The sequence below is a fragment of the Carettochelys insculpta genome, chromosome 1, assembly GCF_033958435.1.
Source record: "Carettochelys insculpta isolate YL-2023 chromosome 1, ASM3395843v1, whole genome shotgun sequence".
NCBI lineage: Eukaryota > Metazoa > Chordata > Testudines > Carettochelyidae > Carettochelys > Carettochelys insculpta.
In genome coordinates this window covers 62,331,672-62,343,938 of record NC_134137.1, presented here as the reverse complement: position 1 = coordinate 62,343,938, position 12,267 = coordinate 62,331,672, and the positions used below count along the sequence as shown (strand labels likewise).

The window sequence follows — 12,267 nt, the reverse complement described above, 5'->3', positions numbered from 1 at the left end:
GCATATCTATGTCTCCTGAGACGTACTTATGACAATGTAACTTTTCAGTGTAGACCAGCCTGAAGTATTTGGGACTGGGCAGCAGTAGAGGTGGTCTTCAAATACCCCTTTCTGTAGGGTTTCACCCATGCAGATCCACACTGAGCATAAATCACATTTGTAGAAGGTGCGCACTTTCTCACTGACTATGTTCTCCTGTGAAGACCTGCCAGAAAAGTCACATCTACAGTCAGCAGAGCAAACCAGAAATCCCTCACACAAATCTCTGCAGACTAGTCCCAACACAACAAAAATGTAGCTTTCCATTTGAGCAACATGTTCCCAGGCAGGTAGTTTAGGATTTGACCATAAGTATTAATTAAGCAGTACTATGAAAGTATCAAAATGAAAGAGCTATATGTGAGCGGGAAGCGTTTCCAGTGGGAATTTTGTTACTTAATATTAACTTCACCCTCTTCATAGTTGACAACAGGTTTCAGAGGTAGTCGTGTTGGTCTGTTTCAGCAAAAACCAACAAGGACTCCAGTGGCACCTTAAAGACTAACAAATTTATTATGGCACAAACTTTGGTGAGTTGCAACTCCCATCATCAGATGCAGGAAGGTAAATAAAAAGAAACAGCAGGGATTTTCCCCCTTTTTCTTTGCCTTCCTGCATCCCATGAAGTGAGTTGCAACTCACCTTCTTTTGTATATGCAATCATTACACTGGACGTGAAACTGACGCTCTCACATGCAAATGTCAAATCTATGCAGAAAATGCACTATTGGAACAACTAAGTTAACAGACCTCATGCCTTGCTTTATGAAAATCTGCTATATTTAGTAGTATTAAATTTAAGGAAGTGCCAATGCTTCATAGAAAAAAATTGGCAAAATGATAAAGACTAGTTTTTGAAACACTGTATTCAACAAATACTTAATCTGTAGCTTGACATATCAAAATTCAGCAGCAACAGACGTCCGTAATGCTGGCTGACCGACACCTTTTTGAGAAATTTGCCACCTCAGTGACTCAGACTAATGAATAAAAACAAATCTGCATTTCAAAATTAACAATAAAGTTAAGTTAAACTTATAAATCTAATGATATGTTAAGACCAAATGAGTGGCCCAATGTTTGTATTGATCACTCCCCATCACTTCAGCAAAGATAGTGGGCCCAAACCTGACTACACTGAAGTCAGAATTTTGCTCCCAGTTTCAATAAGAGCAGACTCAGTTTGGAAAAATCCTTATTTAAAAAACAAAACAAAACACAAAACCTGCTAGTAATATAGTCATAGGCCAAATCTTTTTCAAAGTCACCACCAGAGCTCTGAGTGTTGCCACCTCTTGTGACGTCATTATGAGTCTTGCATTATTTGGGATTTCTTATGAAAGTACAGCTCATGGAATTACAAGAAAATCTCAGGATGCATTTTTTTTTTTTTTATAAACAGTAAAGTACTATTCATGATTGCAAAGAAAAGCTTGAAAATTAAACCCCTAAAGGCTCTAAAAAGTTAAAGACCCCCAAATATATTTTTAAATCTCAATTTTGAGGACCCATCTCACGATTTCTGAATGCCTGGGTTTAATGGCACTGCTATTATGAGATTAACAGAGATCATACTGGTTATGTTTATTAACAGACTAATATAATGTCTTATTGCTACATGGCAACTTTTACCCAAAACAATCCTCAAGCTCTTTATAAGCAATGGCCTATATTTACCACCCCTGAGAAAAAAAAAAATAAAAGGGTGAACAGAAAATGGCAGCTTTCAAACCATGGAAAAGCTAACAGTCTCAACGTAAGGGCACAGACTTGTGGCCAAGCAGAGGACAGAGGCCTCAGAGAAGTTTGGTCTAATCTCATGTTCTCCCGTGCATCAATGTAGTTAACATGCCTGTGTTGCTGCTTAGCCTCTTTCCATGGCAGCATGGTGCACTGGCCTCTAAAGTGAGCTAACTCCTTCCATGAGACAGAAACCAGACAGAGAACTAATGCTAAAAAGAGCCATGTTAACTTCTGAGCTGATCTGAAGTTGGAAATCTGCTGGTGGTTGAAAGGAACATGTTCCCTGTCTACATCCCCCTCTGTTTGTCCAAAACTAAGAGCCAACCATGCAAAATTCACACACACAAATTTTTGTGCAGTCACCAGAGGCTGTAGAGCACGCTTTTCAGACATCTTTCTTGTAGTCTTCTGAAACAGAGTCCAGAATTTGGCCAAATATTTACAGGAATCCTCTCTCTCACTGCTGAACTGCAGCCACCTGTGAAGGGAACTCAGCAGCTGCTTAAGTGCACCCATCAGTCCTATCCAACAGTTTAGGACAGGAATGGAAGTGAGTATCACATGGAAAACAGGGGGAAAGCAGTCAGAATGTAATAAACCCAATACAGAGTCTGGCCAAGAAATCACAGCCAAATAAATAATTCAGGTACTGGAATGTGAATAAGTGTCCACTTAAGTAGTAGCAAGTCAATGGAAGCCAAGAAATCTGGAATTAAGGCTGAAATTTCATCTACTTTTAAAAAACACCATTAAGGTACATCAAATGCAATACGAGCATTCTCCAGACAATCCTGCCTAACAGAAATAAAACAGATTAAAATGAACACTCACCCTTTCAGAAGCATGAATAGGATATGTGGATGGGCACTAATGTATTCCACAGTAGGGCTTCGAGTGCCAATCTGTCTCCTCAAGATGTTGTTAAATATCTGGGACACGTCCTTTTTGCCCTGTTAAAAAAATTAAACCTATTTGCAAGTGTGAAAACATGATGAAATGGGTTTAATGGTGTCTTTAATTACAACGAGAAAAGATACCAAAAGCATAAACAAGCCAACACCAGATTTTCCTAGCTGGCTTTGCTGTTGAACCTCCACATCTTACACATCAGAAGATGGGTGCATCTTCAATGGCTCAGCAGGGTCTTTTGGGAAAAGAAAAATGCAAATTGTGGAATTGGTATTGCCCAGAACACATAAATAGGGGGAACTAAAAGTGCAGACAAAGACCAACTCTTTTGCTCATTCTGAGAATCAAACCCTTTGTTCTGTTAATTGGCAAACATCTCCCCAGTGATATAGAATCTGAGGCTAAGGGAGCAGTTCTAAGCCCTCACAGCACCACTCCCAATGGGTAATGCAACGCATGGTTCTGACATTTGGTCAGGGTAGACCTTTTTCCTTGTATTACCTTCACAATGAAAATGACAGATCAAAAGTTAACTAACTCTCACGCATCTCATCTACACAGGGCCCTTTTCAAAAGGACCCCGCAAATGCCAAAATCACCTCATTCCTATCAGCTGATTTTGAAATTTCAGCCAAGTGTAGACCCGGTCTAAGAGTTAGCTGATAGGAATAAGAATATTTCAAAGTTTGTGGGGTCCTTTTGAAAAGGGCCCCATGCAGATGTGCCACGCATGATCAAAACATGGCACTTTTGAAGTGCTGCAGCTGGCAGCATGCTAATGAGGCGCTGAATGTTCATTTCAGCGTCTCATTTGTATTCTCCAATTTGGCCATTAGCATGGCCCTGTCAAAATTTTGGCCAAGTGTAGAAACGGCCTTAAACAGTCCTACTTTGAGAATTTAATTCCAACTCCTGACATACAGCAAGGTTCATGGTGAATCGAAGGACAGGACTAGCATTGCTCTTTTGCACTTTATTTAAACTTTAAATATAGGGCCAACGTTACTGTCACAGTCTATGGTATGGTTTTTGTCTTTTGTTGACTCTACTTTATTCCCCTCAAAACTGGATGAGATTGGTCCATAACTTCTCTGAAGCCTCAAGGAGCCCTCGGATTTTCTCTTGCTGTTAATCCCTGCATATACCTCTTCTGATTTTTGTGCTACATTAGTCATCATAGTTTCAGTTAAAGACTTCTGGAGAAGGCCCTTCTAAGCCAAATCACTCAGAGTCTGCTGTTGCCAAAGTGAAGAGCACCACGGTAAAGGTCTTGTAGCAGAGAAGCAAAATAAACAATGGATCATAATAGACTATGCAGACAATATTTATAACATTTCAAGACGACAAACACATTCCTTGTGTTGGAAATGAACAAAGGTCTCAAGGCAAAGGGCAGTTTGTTTCACATAGAGGAGAATTTTCCTCACCTCACCCATGCACATAAATCACTGTTGAGAAAGAATGAATATTTTGCTTTCCTAGTTGTTCCACCCCAGCTGGCATGGAGAATAAGAGAGGAAATCAAGTCATAAGGAAGGCCCTTCTGCTGTCTGAGATATTCTTGACAAAATGAGCCTCCTTGTAATCCAGCCAACTTCTTTTTTTTAAGAAGTTTCCTTTTAAACAGTAACACTCTCCACATAAGCCCAGAATGCAGCACAATGTAAATCAGTAAGTCATGAGATGTGTTCCCAGGAACCCCAAAAGTTAGTTCACCGTGAAAATAATCCATAAAACCAGGGCTGTTAAACATAGGACAGAATTAAAATGATTTTAGCTGCATAAGCACAGGATTGGCGGGACTGACTTCTGAGATGCTTGGGGCTGCCTCTCATGCAGTCGACTACCAGTGACATCATGAAAAAAGGGCACTTCAGATGACACAGACACAAAAGGAACAGTGAATACTCTAGAAAAGAAAAATAATATGGGGCTTGTCCCGAAGACAACAGATCCTGAGGCCCATCAGTATCCAGACTTCTGCTGAGTGGGGAATTACTATTGTTGAATTAAAATAACTTATTATGTTTAAATGTCAGATAGAAAAATTATGTATTTTGGTGGTAGTAGGGGAAGGTCCCCTGAAAGAAAATATCTTGTGCAGTAAAACCCCAATTATCTGACCCCCTGTTATCCAACACACTGTTTTATCCAACACCACCTGGAGTTACAAGCTAAATCATTAAGGGCTTTACAAATATCAGCCACATATTCAACATGCATTTTAAATTTTGGAAGCATCATCACCTCTGGCTATAAAAGTAGGAGCAGAGCCAAAGTCCTCATATTAAGGTTTAAACACTAATTGTACTACAATGATGTGTTTTAAAATAGCACATATCTACAGGATGAAGGCATGCACTCATCAAAAATGCATGCAATTAAAATACAAGAATTAAAGTGATTTTGCAATGCTTCCTTCACGTGGAATTTGTGATGTAGGTTCTCTTTACAATGAAAAATGCAAGATACAATAGAAAGAGCAGAGGAGGGGCAAAATGGGAACCAAAGCACAGCAACTAGATTGGAGCAAGGGACAAATTTGTATGCACAAGATGGGTTTATTACCAGATTTCTACACCATAAAATAACCCAAGCCAATATGATCTTTTAAAGGACTCAAAGCAAGAAAATGAAAGTAGGATTTTTGTAATGATATGGTTTTGTGTTACCACTTTTTTGAACTAGTAACTATTTCTCTTCTCCTTTATTAACCAGTTAGGTGTTTTTTCTACCGAGTGGCCAAAGTCAAAGTTCAGATCTGAATCTAAATTAGAGCCTCACAAATTTCAGTTGTATTTGAGTTCATTATCCCTGCTCATGTCCATCTCCACAGTTTTGTAAGAGTATCAGTGCTTTAAAAAAAAAAGATTTTAACATGATTTACAATGGTAGAAGAAAGAATTAAACACAGAAAACATCATCTATTTATTTGCATGCTGAAAAGCAACAAATTGCTCAGATAATGAGTTATATGTGGGTAACAATTGGAAGACAGCAAAATAAGGCTCAAATGTGGCCAGGAAAGTTGAGAAGCTCAAAAAAACTTGGGAATCTGAAGACACAGTGGGCATACACTGTTACTAAACTACTTTTCAATTACATTTTCGTAATACAGAGGAAGCCGTGCTAGTCTATACGCTATCAAAACAAAAAGCAGTCAAGTAGCACTTTAAAGACTAGCAAAATGGTTTATTAGGTGACCTTTCGTGGGACAGACCCACTTCTTCAGACCATAGCCAGACCAGAACAGACTCAATATTTAAGGCACAGAGAACCAAAAACAGTAAGCAAGGAGGACAAATCAGAAAAAGATAATCAAGGTGAGCAAATCAGAGAGCGGAGGGGTGGGGGGGGAAGGTCAAGAATTAGATTGAGCCAACTATGCAGACGAGCCCCTATGGTAACTCAGAAAGTTCCCAATCACGATTTAAACCATTTGTTAATGTGCCGAATTTGAATATTGGTGCACCAACATGCTGAACTTTTTGTGATAATTTATCACAGCATGTGGCAACACAGGAAGTGCCATATTGGATCTGACCAGTAGCCTCTCTTGTCCAGTATCTTCAGTTACAGAATAACCTCCCTAAAGGGAAGTTTCTTCTCAAGCCCCATCAGTCAGAGACTACTTATGACGTTTGTATACATCCTAAATTATTTTTATTGGAAACTGACCAATGGGAGCTGAGAGATGTTGCTGGGGCGGGGAGAGGAGGCAGCACCCAAGCTCTCCCTCCTCTGCAGCCATTAGGGAGGGCAGTGGGCCTGATTAAAAGGCTTGGTGGCCTGGATCTTGCCTGCCCTGATCTAGTGCATCATGTGTCAGAGAGAGGGTGCCTGTCCATTAGCACATTGATCACTCCAGAACAGAGGAGCTCTATTTAAAAACCCTATAGTTCAGCATGTCTAAAATTTTATAGTAAAAGGTGTTGAGAAGATTCTACACAAATCAGTTAACCATCAGGAAACGACAACTAAGCTAAATGACAATAGCAGGATCAAACAGACAAAGCTCTTGGCTTTTCAGAGGACTAATATTGACCTACCTCAAAATCTATCAACTGCAAGTTGGCTATAAGTGTCACTAGCAGGCCACTGTTGTACAATTCTTGCGCCAGTTGAGCCACGGTTTCCGTAGGTGGCTCCTTGTCAGTAGTACCACACAGAATTTCCTTCATTGCTTGCAGTGATTTTGACACTTCTTCCGATGCCTGGTAATCAAACAGCACATTAACAGTTAAGGAAAAAACACCTCAACATAAATAGAACTGGTAACAAAGAAAAACAGTTTCAACAAAGCTTCAGAGAGATTCCAGTACAAAAAAGAGTTAACGTCATTAACGATTGACTAGCTTTTTGCATAGGTTGGGGCTGGAACATTCACATGGGATCCTGCAGCCCTTATTCAGGCAAAACCATGCACTAATTCAACTGCTGGTAAACAAATTTAGTATACCTTATATTCATGTGTAACACACATACAATGGGTCAGATTCTAAGGTAAAGGTGTAAGTTACACCTGTGTTAACAAGTCCCATTTGTTTCAGGAGGTATTCATGCCAAATAAAGGCAGACAATGACTCAGCTGCCACCCCCTCTCAGGTTTCTGGCAAAGAGCTCCACAAGAGGAAGCTGTTGAAGGGCACACTGAATCAGGACACTCCCCACCGGCCCTCCAGACATACCTTTTCTATCCAAAGCTTCCCGTTTTGGTGGCTGCACTGGCCCCACTACAGGTGGGCAAGTATCTCCTTACAGAAAAGCGCCAGGTTTGCACCACTATTTTTCTCACAATCTTGTGTTTGACACTCAAGCCCTACACCTGCTAGCAAGTCTAGCCGATTACCTTTAACTAGGAAAGTATTGATAAAATGTATGGACACCTAGATTGCAGAATAAGGTAGACAAAACTAACCCACTGCCACTAAAAGAAAAATTTCATTATGCAAAAACAAAAGCCAAATCTCCACTTCTTTACAGTTTACTTTAAAACACTTTTGATGAGCCCAGCTCTTCAGCTGCATCACCCATGACAGCAAGATACAAAATAGTGATGTTGCTTAAGATCTACTTCTAGACTAGAAAGTATTTGAGTCTAGGGCTTTGGTTTGGTCCAAAAGAAAGATCGAAACAATTTGTAAAACCTGATTCAAAATCAGATTAAGATGTCGAATATCTCAACTTTTGGCGTGCGTTCATAAAATAAAAGCCAGAAAGGTCCACTGTGATCATCTAGTCTGGCCTCCTGCATAACAGGCCACAGAACTTTCCTCAAATAATTCCAACCTAGAGCATAACTTTTAGAAAAACATCCAGTTTCCAAGCACTCATATCCAGGTTTCTAGTCTACACCAAGCTCATTTCCTATTTTCAGACATCTCAGGAGTTTCCAGTCAGAACGTGATGAAGCTCTATAAATAACCCCCACAACATGCTAAAAAACCCATACAATATGTAGACTGTAGGCACTTCTGGGCAGAGATCTTGGGATGGGGACTGAACTCATACCACTATTACACAGATGCAACTCAATTAACTCCAATGGAATTAATCCAGATTTGCAGGAGAAAGAGACTGGAATCAGCCCCTTGATTTTGCCATCTACAAATCAAATACTATTTACCTCCTAATTGTACCAGGATTGCGGCTGCCCGCTAATTTGGACAGATAATGTGGATGAAATTAACGTACATTCTCTTTACAACAAAAAGTTTTATTTAGCCATAACAGAAGGCTCTTTCCTCCGACATTCCTCATGGTCACCACCTTTAATGAAGGCAACTTGCTCTAAAAACATGCCTATTTCTAACCATCAAATGTTTATGGTACATCACTAGAGCTATAACAGAGTACAAAAGGGCTTAACAGGAATGTTATCTTGTGAACTGAAAATCTAAGTCTTTACAAACGCCATGCAAATATTTTCATACTCAAAGCAAAACCAGTGCATTTTTGGCTTTTCACCAGTTCTGCTTGGGTGGGTGTGAAAATTTCTAGTATTCTGCTGTAAAAGCAAAACACAAAACAAAACACCACTTTGCTTTGCTCCCTAAAACACAAATAGTCCTTCTGCCAGTTAGAAAATCTCTCCGGAATTTAAACTTCAGTTGCAGCCTCATAGAGCTGATCAGTAAATAACTAAAAAGGAAGAAAAAATTGTAATAAGCCCTAGGAGTTACATACCATGTTGGACTCCAGTTCTGTCTTCATCTGTCTCATTTCCCTCCTCTCCTTCACTGGTCTACACCGATGACTTCAGCATTTTTTTTAAATTCCCTCTTGGATACACTGAAATTTGGTTCTCAACATAATATCCTTCAGGAAAAGTGCTCTTATCACAGTTGACAATAACCTAATTCCAGGCCAAGTTTGAGGGCCTTGTCTATAGTCTTAAACTTCATTATCTCTGAGCAGGGAGACCTTGAAGCACCAAATGCCAGTCCTTAAAGATCACTCCTAGCCTCTATTTTGACACTGGTATTTAAACTCATTGTTGATAACTCCATTAGTGAAGAACACAAGCGTTTTGCTCCTGGGACAGAACGTCAATCCAGCCTCGTATACAGAAGACATTCCATTTCAGGAACAAAAGTAGGCTGTGAATTTTGGTACTGAGCCTTTCAACTGTTTATCATCCCAAACTGGCACTCTGGGGGGGAGCGTGCAGCAGGTACCCATAGTCTGTGATGCAGAGTCAGCTGGAGGACTGTGTCACTGAACAAAGACTCTCTTTCAAGCATCTTGGGCCCAAACTGATCCTTGAACATCAAGATCAAGATCAAATTCAATAAAGACAAATGCAAGGTAATTCACCTAGGAAGAAGAAAACTCAAATTTACACCTATCAAGTGTGGCAGTACAGCTGAAAGGGATCTTGGAGATATAGTGGGTTGTCAGAGAATCATAGAATCCTTGGGCTGGAAGGGACCTTAGGAGATCATCTAGTCCAGCCCCCTACCTAAAGCAGGAAATATACATATCTCATAGGACTGGAAGGGACCTGGAGTGGTCATCAAGTCCAGTCCCCGCCTCACAGCGGGACCAAGCACCATCTCTGACAGATTTTTTTTTTTTTTTTTTTTTTTAAATCTATTCGCCCCAGACTCCTAAGTGGCCTCCTCAAGGACTGGACTCACAAGGCCAAATGCTCAAACAACTGTCATGGAAGTCTCCGAAAGTCATGGAATTTGTGACAATCTTCTCCTTAGAGATGGTAGAGGGTGAGGCTCAACAGCCCTGGCTCCTTTTGGGCATATGGCTTATGTTTCTAAAATTCTCGTGCTTCAAGGTTTTCGCAGGATACACATAGAGGTTGGGAAGGGAGGTGCCTGCCCCTCATCCCCCCAGCGTAGTCTGTATTTTAAACCTCCTTTCTCTGAAAGGTGAGGAACGATCGAGGCAGGAGATGGGACACTGGACCAAGTGGGTCAGCTCTCTGAGATGGCACTTAGCATTCTCTCTCAGATGTTTGGATGGCTGGTTCTTGCTCATGGATTCAAGGTCTACCAACCATATACGGGATTGAAAAAGGTATTTCCCTCCCTCCCCCAGGTGAGTTCCCCTTCTTCCCTTCCTCTGCAATGTGGGGGTAAAGTCTCTAGCTTGTATGGTCTGGGCATACCTCAATCACTTTCTTGTCATTGTGAGCACCTCAGGCACTGCTACACCTTAGTCAGAGATGGGATTGTTTAAGGAAACGAGGATGGTGATCCCGAACATGTTACACAAAAGTGTTAAAAAAAAGGGTACATGAAGGTAATTCAGAGTGTGAAAAACCTAAACAGAAGTGCTTGACTTTTTTATACTAGGCTCAAATCAATGACAACACTGAAGAAGCTGAAGGGACTTGTCACATATACCAAAAAGTACAGGCCACATCAAGCAAAATAGCATATGCTGTTGGTACAGACAAATTGCCCCAGGAGCAAAATGCGCCTACATCTGCTTATATTTAGATTGAAAAAAGTATGGTCTCATTCACACTATTATCGTCATTACCCTAAGACAGGGGTTGGCAACCAAAATAGCAAGAAGAGACTTTTTTTCGACTTTGGTTAAAAAAAAATTGATAATTCAAAAGCTGCAATACATGCAAATGTGAGACAGTCTTTAATAAATAACGTTAAACCAAAGTTTTGTAATCCCTACCTCAAGAACAGTGCACACCCAATGATTTGTAATGTGATACATGTTTACTGCAGGATGTTCACAAACTTTCTTACATATTCTATTTCCTCACACTTCATGTGTGTTTGTAACACTGTTTTCCTGACTTTCACTCCTGAACCCACTTTAATTTTACAAATTCTACTTCACACTTCATTTCAGTTCTCTTTCTTAGAAATGCATGTTGCCCTTCAGGCAAAGAAATTCCACAAGCTTCCTTTTCAAAAATCAAGACTTTATTAGCAACACAATCATGACACCAATCCAGTATATCACATAATGCACTGCACATATAAAGGGGGAGTTACCCAGCGTTGCGAGATCATGTATCATTAGGTCTTTAGATGTGAGTTTTTCATGGTTGGGCTTTTAGACATCCACCGTTTATCAAAAATAATCAGGAGGTTCCGCCCCCCAACTTTGCAGTTATAGTATCGGGAGCCACAAAGAAGTCCTTAAGAGCTGAACATGGCTCGAGAGAGACAGGCTGCAGACCCCCTGCCCTAAGACAACTTTACTAGAAGACACTACAGCTAAACAACCGATTGTGCATGTGTATCACAAACCTTCTGAGAGCCACTTTCTCGCCACGCACTAGGACCACTTTGAGGGGAACACAGAGGCTTGGATTCCTAGCGACACTCCCAGCTCCTGAAGCCAGAACAGAATCCAAACACTGCTACAACCTCAGCATCCCTGTGCACACTTTCGAGGTGGAGACCCTCCTTTTTGGAACAGACTCCCCATACCCTCAAATGCTGGAGCCCGCTTACAAACAGCTTACCCCCAATAGTTACAGCATCAACTTCTCAGGCTCCCTAGTATTCAAAAGCAACAAAGGGGTCCTGTGGCACCTTATAGACTAACAGAAATGCCTCACAGTATACTTTCCTTATTCCATAGGAATAAGAGGACTTCGAAGTAGCCAGGGTCCTTTCGAAAAGGAGCCCCGTCTGGACGAGTCACGTCAATTTCGAAGTGCTGCGGCCACCCGCATGCTGATGAGGCACTGAATATGTATTTCAGCGCTTCATTAGTAAACTTCAAAATGGCCATTTGCATGGCCATTTCGAAGTTTTTGGCTAGTGTAGACATGGCCCATGAGGCGGGAATCCTTTTTGTCCCCCTCTCGCTGCCGCACCAGGCAGATGGAAAGTATACTGTGAGGCATTCCACTCTGCCTAGGTTCCCAGGCTGCAATACAGCTGCTCGCCTGGCTGGGGAGGCCATACTTTTGGTGGATGAGGATGGCTGTGGTGAGAAATGCACAGGCCAGGGCTGTTCACTTTCAACAAGTGGGAGGTCCTTGACTCCCTGGCTCTCTCTGTTTGAGCACCCCCAGAAGTATGGCATTGTCACCTTTAATTTTTCAGTGCTGCTGCTCATGCTCTTTTCAGGGCTGGGCAC

The 12,267-nt window shown here is 41.1% G+C and overlaps 1 protein-coding gene across 5 annotated transcripts in view; it reads right to left on the bottom strand.

The window, feature by feature from the left end:
* Nucleotides 1–12,267, bottom strand: part of CAB39L (calcium binding protein 39 like) — an 87,343-nt gene that overhangs the window by 31,092 nt on the left and 43,984 nt on the right. For all 5 annotated transcript variants that reach the window (XM_074987760.1, XM_074987775.1, XM_074987750.1 and 2 more), the window contains exons 3-4: nucleotides 6,741–6,905; nucleotides 2,614–2,732 (exon numbers count right to left, since the gene is read on the bottom strand). In XM_074987760.1, the coding sequence (XP_074843861.1) occupies nucleotides 2,614–2,732; nucleotides 6,741–6,905 (284 nt within the window). The remainder of the gene's footprint in view (nucleotides 1–2,613; nucleotides 2,733–6,740; nucleotides 6,906–12,267) is intronic.